Source organism: Protomyctophum bolini, assembly GCF_963924005.1.
Source record: "Protomyctophum bolini genome assembly, chromosome: 17".
Lineage (NCBI taxonomy): Eukaryota > Metazoa > Chordata > Actinopteri > Myctophiformes > Myctophidae > Protomyctophum > Protomyctophum bolini.
Window position 1 is genome coordinate 28,563,828 of NC_137878.1, and position 13,324 is coordinate 28,577,151.

The 13,324-nt window shown below is 41.5% G+C and overlaps 1 protein-coding gene across 4 annotated transcripts in view; it reads left to right on the forward strand.

The window, feature by feature from the left end:
• Positions 1-548: 548 nt before the first annotated feature.
• LOC308332106 (myocyte-specific enhancer factor 2D homolog) overlaps positions 549-13,324 on the forward strand; it is a 30,853-nt gene continuing 18,077 nt past the window's right edge. For 3 of the 4 annotated variants that reach the window (XM_080787745.1, XM_080787748.1, XM_080787747.1), the window contains exons 1-2: positions 549-732; positions 10,811-11,231. In XM_080787745.1, coding sequence (XP_080643871.1) covers positions 11,178-11,231 — 54 coding nt within the window. In that variant the 5' untranslated portion in view covers positions 549-732; positions 10,811-11,177. The remainder of the gene's footprint in view (positions 733-10,810; positions 11,232-13,324) is intronic. The other variant, XM_080787746.1, reaches the window with a different exon arrangement.

Consider the following 13,324-nt stretch of genomic DNA (forward strand, 5'->3'; position numbering starts at 1 on the left):
AAATACTTCAATCAATCAATCAAACCACAGCTCCGAGTCCTACAGGCTACAGTAGCTCTAACCTTTGGCATTCCTGTGTGAACTCTAGCCCGACCAGGAAATTAGGAATGTAATAGGCCTCTATGGTGTAACCTATGGGTTTAACACAACAATAGTAGCTACCCGTCCCTCATAATGGTATTCTTTCATTTGCCAGTTGCCATCTCCAAAGGAACCTGGGACCTGCCCAGCTGTTGTTCACACCGCTGTTATAGTAACAAATGTGAAAAAACAAATGGCCTAACGGACCTTCCTAATGAAAGGAGGTGGGTTACTCCACGGTCGGGTTACAGTGACATTTTCCCCCCACATGCAAAATCATGCAAAAGGTAAATAGTGAGGCGGAGGGATACGAACACCATGGCAGAACATGGCCGTCACCTCCGTCATGTCCTCTCCTCTGGGCCCGCCCACTTCAGCGATTGGCCAAGCTCCTCCAAAGTCGGGTTCTCATTGGACGCCGACACCGTCAGTCATAAACTATGTCAATGACGTCGGTCGTACACTGGTTATACTGTATCGCCTGGGTGGACAGTATAGTTACTTCGAATATTAAACAGAAAATAATGCCATGGATGGATGTAAATAGCGACATCGCTTCAAGCTGAATAATTGAATGTGTTTGAGTTACGAAACGCCGTATTGAAACGCGGATTGATTGGCCTGTCGTGGGCTTTGGACAGTCATTTCAGGGTAAGTGGAATGATACATTTCCTTCCTGCGTCTTTTTTCCTCTCGCAGGGACAGAACTGCTTACATTTATTATGTAGACATAACAAAAAATAAACACGTAGAATTCGCATTGTATATACGGCCCGAAATCTACAGTGCATATGTCGTGATACCAATGCCATTATTAGGATTTTTAAATGATTGTGTACTCCAGATCGAGAACCGACTTGTGGAGAGTGCAAAAAAGGTAATGGCTGTCCGTCGGTCGGATTCGTATATTGTGAAATGGCTAGTAGTATACACATAGGCTACAGTATATGTCATATTCTACAAACCGCGATTTGTTATGTCAAGATAAACAGGCAGTTTGGTTTATGGGTCAAATTAATCGCACAGCTCATTTGGCTGTACGCGAATGCTTCCAAGCTGTCAAATCATATTATTTATTTACCTGTCTGCCGTCAGTGGGGGCCTACTTCGCTTCATAACGTTAGTTACGGGCATTTATAACATAGTTTTGAGTAATACTGTAATAGTCATCTATGGTAATAGTGGCCGAGCTTCTTGCCCTATTTTTCCTAAATCCAATCCCAAGGAGCTCACTCCAATAACATGCTCCGTAGCCTAATGGAATTAAGTAGCCAATAACTACACAGATACTGGGCCTTTTGTTCAAAGCTACCCAGCAAATAGCTTTTTTTCTTCAGTTCTTGAGGTCTACGTATAACGAGGAAAGGGTTAGTTGAACCGTTCGGTGTAATATTGAATATAGATTTTTAATATATTTTGAAGCCCTGGGAACAGACATGTTAGGGTACAACAATAATAATCATCAAATTATATAAATCTCGCCTAACAGTTCTTTTTTACACCTGGTGCCAAATGTGCACGTTCCCCCAGAGAAGCAACTATAGTAGCTTACAAATATTTGTTTCAATCATTGCCTTAATGGGCAACTTCCATAAGGAATACATTAAACGGCATGGACTGTGGCTTAACACAGGACTTTGTCATTTTGGTGTCATGCAGACACAGTTTTCTGTGGCATCCCAAGAGAGCATACTAAAGCTGTTGGCCAGAAGTAGGCCAGTTTGACAGTGTCATGCACCATAGTACACCCCCAACACTGATGGAGTCATCTAATGTAGGGAAGTTCAGCTCCACTCATATGAACAGAGAAAACACAAAAGACAGGCTCCAGGGCATCTGGGCCATGTTAGTAGATACAAGGAGCTCGGTGTAACGTGTGAAATGAACCACAGCTTGTTTATTGTAATACTAATCATCTCTATGATGTGTTTTAATTGTTAAAGCCTGATGAAACAAAAGGAAAGTTAAAGACTATGTTCTCGAAGTTCCATAAATCTATTTCTGCATCCAGGCATGAGCAACAGTAGGATCTCTCCTGACAAGGGGCGACCCTCTGGTGTGGTTAGGGCATAACACTTGGTTAAAAAGACTGTACTGTGATCAGAACATCACAGGTTCAATATTATCAACAACCGGTCATGGAGTGTCATTGAACAAGGCAGAGAGTTCAGTACCTGGTGGTCACTCATTGTAAGTCTGCACGGTGTATGCACATTGGCTAAAGGTACCTAAGATGTAACAATAATTTAAATTAAAAGTTATAGGTGAACAACTGTGACTTTATCACTCTCAAATTGGAGTAGGTGGTATTAACGATATGCTTTCCTTTCTGTAGTTCTCTCTGATTCAGCTAAATTGAAATGGGTAACAGTGCAGGGGAACCTTCTGTCAGCACAGAAGGTTTTAAAAGGGCTACTGTTGTCTGCTAATGATCATTTTATGGTGAACTTGAAGGTGATTCAAGTTCACCATTCCCATTAACTAAAAGTTAAAGGGAATGGGATGCCAAATGGTGATTTATTTTACTTGTGTTTGATTTGAATACTTTGGTTCATGCAGATCATAAAAGTGACTTTAAATATGACGTTATAATCTTTTGAATGTGTTTGTCTCCTCTGGGGAACTGTTTTTGTAAACGTTTGTAGTGGTCAGGGTCAGGGTGATATAATTTGTCAAACACTGTCATATTACACAAAATCTTGACAATGATTTATGTGCAGAAGTCTATATTTGTTGTAAATCTGGTTTGAATTATGTAGTTATAGCACGTGTGTAAACCATAGACTGTAAAAAATATGGACAAAGCGTTCCGCGGGTCTAACGTGAACGTAAAATGAAGCCTGTCAGTCCTTGCAATGGAAGTCGCCATCTTTCTAGATCCGTTTTGGCCCAGCTGGCCATTGGCTGGCCCAGACAACGAGGCGGGACTTCCCCCTTCTTCTTCGTTGGTTTTTATTTTGACTCGAGTGGGTGGGGGATCCCGTTCATAGACTGTAACGGTAGCCACGCCCCTCAGAACATGCGCGACTTTATGGTCATTTTTCTAATAAATGGGACCATAATTTTCCAAAAAGAATATTATGACATTAGAAATGAGACTTTAAACTAGTGACTGGAAGCAAAAAGTATTCATGACCATGTTTATTAAGGTAATACAGTCTAGGTGAAGTTGGGCCAAAATACATGGACTTCTATGGGGCTATGGGTTTTTTTGAGCCCAATGAGAGCGCCACAACAGGCCATTATATGAACTTTCATTTCCTTAGTGGCTTCACAAAATATCCGTCTGACTGCCCCCTGGTGTAAACTTATAATTGTGTTCTGGAACTGCAGAGGCCATAAGGTGGGGAAGCAAAACTTTGATTCATGGTTAGGTAATGGTAAAGGTAGATTCAGCAATAAGACAATTCCTAAGAAAGAAAAACTAGACACCTTCCAATGTAATTACTGTCAATCATGCTTGTAGGCTACATAAAGATTAGACAATCAATTTTGGTGTTAGACATCTTGCTTTCCTTTTTGTTGTCAGCAGAACATTTATTTTTATTTTGTGGGTGATGTTACAAGTCATCATTAATTTTAAATCACACAAGTTGTCCATCTTCGGGTAGTAAAGTCATCATCAATTCAAAAACTTTTCTCTGAGAGGGCTTTTTGTGTTAAGCCCTTCTTTGTGCCAGGTTAGAGGACTCTCAGTGCTTTGGCTATTTCACTGACCATATCTCAGAAAGGTCACTGCCACTGAACCACTCCAAAACATAGAAGTGCTTTCCCAGAGGATGATTGCACACTGCTTTTCCTCATCAAAGAAATGTTTATATGTTGCTAAATTGTCCTTTGGGTGATTCAAGCAAATGCCCATTTGTCCCAGCCTGGTTTGTGTACATTTTCAAAAAAGTCATCATTTGAAAATAATAATAATAATTATTAGTTTTACTGAGGTTAAGTTTAGGAATAGGCATAGGTTTTTGCACCGTTTTACTGAGGTTAAGGTTAGGAATAATAGGAATAAGGTTATGTTTAACCGTTTAGGCATAGTTTACTGAGGTTACGTTTAGGAATTGCCAGGTAGAGACCGGTCTAACGTACTGCCGGATTAATGGCCGAGGTGACTTTAGGTGAGCTATTCCCCTTGGTGCCTCTCATACACTCATAATTTGGGCATATCCGACCAAAAGGTGTGAGGGCAAAAATAAATAGCAGAGTGCGCCTGTAGAACTTTAGCTATAGTCATATTAGGGCTTACACCCTTGTATTGTTTTACGGGAACACTCAACAATGTATATATTGTGTTCCCTTGTAAAGCGCTTTGGGTATTTAGAAAAGCGCTATATAAATCTGAGCTATTATTATTATTATCTACTCAAGTGGTTAACCAAGGTGGCAGATTCCTGTCCTCCAAAGACAATGAGGCAGAATTTGTACATACCAAAGTTGTTCATTTTCCATCAGTACAGGTGTCTGTCTTGAGTCATCTCTAGTTTGGGGTTTACTGGGTTCTTGTTTCCTTCATGTCACAGAATTTTGACCCAAGTAGCGACCTCATTATCTTGGCATCCAATCAGTCCTCTAGCTTGCTCTTAATTGAACCATCAGTGCCTTGAGGGTGTCGAGGACGGATGAACGTGACAATTACAGTAATGAGGGGTCAGCCATGCAGAGGTTGGTGGGCAGAATAAGGCTGCACCCGGGTCCTGAAGGGCTGCCCCACTCACACCAGTCCATAGCAAATTAAAGATAATATTGCCTGACAGTTGCAAAGTTTGGAGAGTCAGTATGTTTTAATCATGTTTGCTTCTGGCAGTGGCAGTTTCTACAACATTTCTTGTTGTGGTAATTGTTCAGGGTCAGCGATTTTCAGTAAGTTAGAGCTAATGACTGAATGATTTCTATTGTGGCCTGCTCGGGAATAGGGCCCTAATAGACATGAAAGCGCCATCTATGCACAGCACGGAACAATATTAGTGTGCTGTACATGCTCCTGATTAAGTGCTAGTCTGACTCTGAGTGCATGTAATGTTTGATAATAGAAATCATTACAGCAATCGAAACCCTTGGAGATCATTTCATTATTATTGCCAATACCACAGATTGTTAAATTGCCATGGCCTATAAGCAAAGAGCTGCTGTGACAATTTCTCAAGCACTTCTCAATCCAAAATAGAGAAGGTTTTGAGTGTGGCATCATAAAACAGTCAGTGGACCTTTGTTTCATTTAACATTTATAATAAAACACCTTCTGAAGCAGCTTTTACCTGACTTTAGACAATTGTATATTATATAGGATATGGTTTTTTCAACAGAAACCGCAGGGAAAGCCACTTTTACAGCCATCAGCCATGAATACATAACTGCTCAGCCATATGCGGCAGGAGTTGGATAATGGAAAATGGTCTTTGTATGTATGCTAGGGCCACTGTATTGTAACATAGGACATTTACATTTAGTTTTCTCCATAGTCATTGAAACATGACCAAACTGCACGTCAACAGTGAATCAGTATAAAAATCAGAATAAATTGTATTGTCTCATCACTCGTTTACAGGTGTAAAAGGGAGGTTCAGAGAAAGGGAGAGCAAGGAGAAAAACATAGGTAATAATAATAAACATGTCAACAGAAACAGAAAGTAAAAAAATGATTCAGGAGATGGGGGAAAACAAAGCTCTCTGCTCACCGTAACAACATCACCTGGAAAGGAGAGGTAGACTAAATGCATTGGCCGTGCTACTGTGGTCAGAATCACTGTAGCCTAAAAGAATGTCTCCTCATGTCCAGGACACATGATGCCATATATTCACATGCTCATTCTCATTTTTTTTAAATGTATTTTTGCATATTAAAGCATGACAGGGAGGGACACAGCAACGGGGAAAAACATTAAGATTCATTCAGCAATCTGCCTTTTTCAAAAGTTGATATTTTGGGCTGGGGGTGTGCGGCGTGCCACTATAGGCTGCACATCATGGGGCTGCCTAAATGGTTCATGTTCATCCACCACACAACATGTGTGCTCAGCAAGCACGATCGTTTGCCCTTTCCGTTTTGAGATATCTTGTGTCCAACTTGAAATGATGGCCTAAGAGTGGTGATAGAAACGTTTTTGGCCGTGCACCCCCTGTTACCTCCTGACCTAGCTGACGCACCCCCAGTCTCGGTGTATTTGGCTGAAAACCATAATTTTTTTAATATGATTATGGAAAATAATCACGGAATGTCACAATGTATGTTGTTTGAGAGCAATTTGTGCAAAATATTGAACGGACGAACTGATTGACAAACCAACCGGCCGACCAAGCTACATAGCATCCTTAGAGACACCCCTAACCCTAACTAACTTCTCACATCCTCTGAACACATCACAGAAGCAGCTTAAATTTCAAAGGGCTTAAAGCACACTCCACCAGCTAACTAGTATTCTCCATTTAACCTCACAAATATCCCACAGAAAAGCATGAGCTTTGAGGGTCAAGACTGGATGGGGTTCATGTACAGATAACAGCATGACGTTGGACAGTTGGAACATCATGCTTTGGTAGTTATGCGATGGATGGACATGATATCCACAGCGATCCTCCGCTCAAAAAGCGATACTTACTGTGTACTACTAGAGATTAGCACCCATACTACATGACCAGTTGACGCCTTCTACTCAATTAACATTCTTGTCACATCATAAACGGAATATAACATTTATTTACACAACTAGCCCAAGTTGTGTCTTAGTTGACAGTACACTAATGAGATTATCCTATTCCTTAAGTTTAAATCTGCCTGCAACCTATTCAGAGGAAATGGAGAACACATTAAGGCTTTCTTTCTCATAACAGTGCAAGCTTTAGGAGGAGTCAGCAGAAAGAATTGAGTCTTGAGACCTCAGGCTGTATTGCCCTCCACATTTCATTGTAATATAATAATTGCCATCTACTGTGCTACCCCCATTTTCAGGTCCATTGTATGACATTCAATCCATTGTAAGTTATCCGGTTATGACCCGTCCACCCCCGTCCACCCCCAAGGAAGACGCCATTGATTGTTTTTTTTAGCCTTGTAGAATACTAGAATTTCGTGCGCGCTACGCGCGCACTCATCCCAGAGCGACTTTGCCACGCACTATGGGAAGAAATAAATGGCGGGAGTTGACTCCACATGTAGTAACGAATGGGTTATTGGAAATGTACCATTGTTTTGTCCTGAATATTTCCACAGCCTAAGTACTAAAGGATTGTGACTGTGGGACAGACATACAGTCTGACATACAATAGGCTACACGTGTGCACAGTGAATAAACAATGACCTATATGCCCAGAGTTCTTAAATTAACATAGTTGGATTTTAACAGAAAGACAATGCCATAAATCAGTCAAAGTAAGTGACAGACTCAACAGTAGCACACAGCATGCAAGGCAGCGATGCATGCATGCAAACATGTTTGTCCAGCTGAGATTTAGTGTCTCCATCTCTCTGTGGAAGAGGTTGCACATGACCTGTACGGCCACACTGAGGCGCTCCAACACAAACACAGACACAAAACAACACCACGCTGTTTGTCCAGTTGACCCAAATCAACACCAATACCTAGCCTGTTTGTCCAAAACACAGTATCTGCTGGCCACGTGTCTACTTCGCCACAACCTAATGTTAGTAACAAATGTAGGGGAGAGCCGCCAAGGTTGTAACGCTTCACGGTTGTAACATGGACGTTATATCTTGATTGGTCAACGCCACCATGACGCCATCGCGTCAGTATGTGTACAGCAACGTACTCTACGTGGCCAGGAGTTTGAAGTTTGAAGTGTTTACCTTCAAAATGCGTCTAATTTTACACCTGGAGTATATGTGTGGTACAATTTTTGTCTTTGGTGTTGGTGAATAAAAATCCACATGGATGTGTTCATGCTTATGTTCTTCATTAGTTTGCATCGTGTTTAGACGGAATTCACGTTCATTCTGGTCTGTAAGCAACTGCAAAGAAAACTTGCAAAAGCGGGTCATTTGTAACATGTGTTACAAATGGTCCGCTTCCATTCAATGCCATTATATGTAATATTTACATATTTGACATATTGGCCAATATTATATGTTCTGAAATGGTATTGTATCGTGTAGTGTATTCTGAAATTAGTTTAGGGTTGTATAACGTTGTACAACTCAATCAATCAAACGTTTGTTTAATCAATGTATTGCCCCATTGAAAAAAAAGAAATGGCCAAACTGGTACTGGTACACCCGATACTATTTAATATTTCCCTTATGTTTGATACATTTTCTTATCACATCCATGGTATGAAAACAATGCTAAGGAGTTGCTTCAATGAAATGTAATTGCTTTAAGCTGAGAACGATATGTTTAATGGTGTTTTTTAGCGTTGTTACATTTATCATGCATGCCGTTACAATTGATCCGATATGCGCAGCAAATGTAACACTGAAACAGCGTCCACGTTCGGTTGAATAACTCCCGACCTGTTTTATCAAAAAAATAACTTGAAGTGGTTTATGGTAGCTGACATGTGTAGGTCCGTTGCCTGAAAATATTACATGTGTAGCTAAACGGATCTCTGAGTAAAAGAATGAAACGTGCAAAATGTTACATCCTTGGCGGCTCTCCCCTATTAGTTTACTCACAGCACAGCACCGTCACTCCTGTCAGTTATTTCGTCCTAATAACTTGAAGTGGTTTATGGTAGCTGACATGTGTAGGTCCGTTGCCTGGAAATATGACATGTGTAGCTAAAGGGATCTCTGAGTAAAAAAATGGAACGTGCAAAATATGTTCTAAAATTGTATTGTATTGTGTAGTGTATTCTAAAATTAGTTTAGGGTTGTATAACGTTGTACAACTCAATCAATCAAACGTTTGTTTAATCAATGTATTGCCCCATTGAAAAAAAAGAAATGGCCAAACTGGTACACCCGATGCTATTTAATATTTCCCTTATGTTTGATACATTATCTTATCACATCCATGGTATGAAAACAATGCTAAGGAGTTGCTTCAATGAAATGTAATAGCTTTAAGCTGAAAACGATATGTTTAATGGTGTTTTTTAGCGTTGTTACATTTATCATGCATGCCGTTACAATTATTCCGATATGCGCAGCAAATGTAACACTGAAACAGCGTCCACGTTCGGTTTAATAACTCCCGAGCTGTTGTGTGTATTGCGTGGTTAAAAGGCCGTGTGTTTGTGTTGTAAACAACTCATGTTATGTCTGCGCACACTGTATGTTGCTATGGCTGCTGACGTTAGCATGTGTGCTATCAGGCAAAAGCTGAGATAGATATGCAACTACTACTGGGGAAAATGCCATACAAAACACAACACCTAATTTCGGAATGTTATTGTGACCTATTGAGCACAATCAGACCATCATGATTTGCTTGCTGGACCTATAATTAATTTATTAGCATTAAATGTCCACTCGCCCATCCAAAAGAAAAGCAAGATGGCTGCGACAGATTGTGAGCGCGACGGACTACGGAGGCCAGGAGGAACAGAGCTGGTGACGTAAGAGGCAGGCAGTGTTGCCAGGTTTGCGAATTGTAAGCGAGTTGCAGTGTATGCAAGTAGCGTGGTTAAATTCCTTGTTTCTCGGCGTGTTGTGGCACCCGTTTATCTGCTGGCTCGATCGTGATTTTCATAAAAGTAATATTTGCAGAGTAACTAAGAAACTTGAACGGCTAAAAAATAGGCTATGTCAGTTCGGGGAGGGTGGCGAATTTATTTTGCATATAGAGATGTGTGGTGAAAGTGTGGTTCGGTCGGAGATAGAGCATGAAGAATGAGTATGGGTACACCTTTTCACTTGTATATATGATAATTCATATCTTGTCACAATGGCACCAAGGGGAAACTATACCATTCTTCAAAATTCAAGGTTGTGCTTTATTGTTACATCTTGTGTACAGGTACATAGAAAATACAACTACACATCAGAGCCATCTGAACTGAGTGGTGCTGTACTATGTACAAGCCCTGTGTGTGGGGCTGCGCAACAGTGACACTCAACAAACGCTATTTGCGTACTCGGACGGACACAGGGACAGACCCAGCCAGCCAGGGACACACATTGCTGTCTATAGGAGTGGCCAGCACCACTCAAGAAGTGTCCTACTGTAAATCAATTCATTTATTTAAGTTATTTGAACCATATATAGCTTGCTGCTTAACAGAAATGAAAACTAAAATATGTTTTCGTGAAGGAAATGATGAACAGATGACAACTTCCTTTCTCAGTTTTTGGGAGGTGTAGTTTCAGATTGATTTTATGTTTGTGTGGGTGTGTGTGAATGACATTGTGTGCACACACCTGTGTGTGCAACTTTGCAAGTGTGTTTGTTTATATGAGGGAACATTGTCTGACACCATTGTCCTCATTAATAATAATAGTAATTTGTTTCTGAGCAACAGTCTGTGGTTGCACATGCTATTTCAGTTGCTCGTATAAATTTACTATTTGTGTGTGGTGTAACTACAGAAATATATCTAATTTTAGATTTACCGTCCAAAACACTTTTATAGTCTGTGCAAATTAATGCATTGTCTTCATATTATCGGACTCTTGTCAGTTGTTATCTCTCTGATACACTCACATTGTGCCTACATGTGCACACATTACTTTATATTAGCCTCCTCTGATATGACTGATAATATTAAACTAATATTGGAATAATCTCTCTCTCTCTCTCTCTCTCTCTCTCTCTCTCTCTCTCTCTCTCTCTCTCAGGACAGGAGTGACGTTTTCCGCACCTCTACAACAATAGAGAAGTTGGCCAGTGTTGTCCCTTTTAAGTAAACAATGAACTAAGACACTCCCCTCCACACACACACCCCTCCACACACACACGCACACACCCTGCACCCCTCACTCAGCGGTGCCCACCATCGCCTGGCGCAGCCTTTCGTCAATAGAGTAATTTACCTTGGCACACCACGCCAGGGCAGAGAAATGTGTGTGCGCGTGTGTCCCTGCTTGCATGCCTGTGTGTGAGTGTTTGGCTGTACAAGTAGTAGGCTGCGTTCCCTCTCGCCCTCTGAGAGGCACTTCTCTACTTGACTGATCTCAGCATCCTTCTCCGCAACTGCAAGGCATCATGGGGAGGAAAAAGATTCAGATCCAGCGGATCACAGATGAAAGGAACAAGCAGGTGAGCCCCCTCCCCTTCTACTCCATTGTGACGCGCTGTGAGCTTGTGGAATGTCTATGCAACAATGTGACGCCATCGTACGACAAATTATAAATTAAGCATTTGGCTTCTTCTCTCTTTTTGTTTGCATCGGATAAAGTTATCTTATTTTATGTCATATTCTGTGAAAAATAACGTGATAGATGGATTAGAAATAATCTCACACTTGGCTCGCTCAGATGTTGCTACACAGACCCATGAATCCATGATACCTCAGAGGTCTTGGCTGTCCCGTCGGGGTCAGTTTCAGGGACTGGCAGCAGCAGTAAAGAGTATGACATTATGAGCAGCACAAGATTTGGTGTTAGGGATTTTGAGTGGTGCAACCACTCCAAAGAACAGCAATGTCTGTGTTAACCTATATGTCCGTGTTAACCTATGTGTGTGACTATGAGTACCAGTGTGTGACTATGAGTACCAGTAGGGGCAAAAGTGGCGCTGTTGTGCCAGAAACAGAGAGAGAGAGAGATAGTGCTGCACTGTTGTAGTAAGCATCGGGAAGCCCAATCATCTCAGTCACACGAGCCCCAGGACAGCTGCTCCAGATCAATCAATCCTTCCGTAGCAGCTGCAGTCCTCCAGCACACATGTGACTGTTCTGTGAGTGTGTACTTGTGTTAATATTCATCCATGCTTGTGCTGTGTGTATTTTGCATGGTTGACAGGCAGCATTTCTTAAAAGAAAAGCATAGAAATGCTTCATCATAGTTGGAGGGAATGTGTTGTATTAGAGCTGACATGGCACAAGCAGAGATTTGTGGACCACTGCGTCCGATTTCCATTCATCAAAGACTCGAGGCTTAAGTCTGCAAAACATGGACACACACAAGATCATAAGCGGAATTTACACTGGGCACACTGGGCAGACATGTCTCTGAAATGTCGAATTCTGTACCCTTCGCACCTCAGCAACAGCCGCTCGGCAAATGAGAATGATCATCTATCTTTGCAACACACTATTCAACTGTGTTTGTTGTTACATTCCCATTTGCCACTGTCATTTCTGACATCCTTAGCCAATAGTCTGATCGTGCACGTTGTATTTAGTGTCTTCTAAATGCCTAAATTGTAGGAAGATCTGTGTTAAAAACAACTGGCGACCGGTCAATTGGAATGCATAATGAGGGCCGAGGGGACAAAGTAACTGCAGTTTAGTGTAGCTGGCTTTGTGTAAAGAAAGTGACTGATGGCAGGAGTGACTGCGGTAACGCAGCAGAAGGGACACCAATAAAGTTCTGTTTAGCTGTAATAGAATTGGCTTTGGCTCCCGCCTCCCGTTCATTGTCCCGAAAAATTGTGCCAAGCAACTGCCCATTCAAAGTGAGTCCCCTGAACACAACATACGTATATTACGGCGTGTACCATGTAATGTGACCCCACCGTGAGTTTTATCTTGGAAGTGTATGACTGGAAGTATTTGTTGGTATGATACCAGCCGCACGTTCTCCTATGACTCTTTCCTAGTGGAAAAGTCTCCCTGCATTGCAACAGTGACACACACACACACACACACACACACACACACACGGCTGCGTATGACCAGTTGGGGGCCACATACACACCCCTGCCCACATGGAGCAGCCCCGCCTCTCACTGAAATAGTTTGCGGGTCTTGTCATGGTGTCAACTTGTTGAAGATGACAAGTGCGCAGAGCCTCCATGAACCTTCGACTGAGCAATATGAGATGGTGTTCTGGACAAAAGTCAATTCATATTGAATTAATAATTTAATAGCTAGAAAACGGTGCAAGTGCTGTTTGGAAATATGTTGCATTTCAGACAAATTAAACGAGAAAAGACAAAAGATACAAGCTCATTTCCAAGCACTACAGAGCAGTGCCAAACATCCTGTGCAGTACCTCGAGTATGATGATGATGATATAGCTACTATAATTCTATAACTATAGACCTTGTCTATATAGTCGCTGTCGGGTGGACACCTGTACCGTACAAGGTTTTCAATACTTTTGATTGACATTCATGACTGAAGTAAATAGTGACACTCATGACTGTCGCTGTCACACATTGCACAATACCAGCTGTCTTTGTTCTGT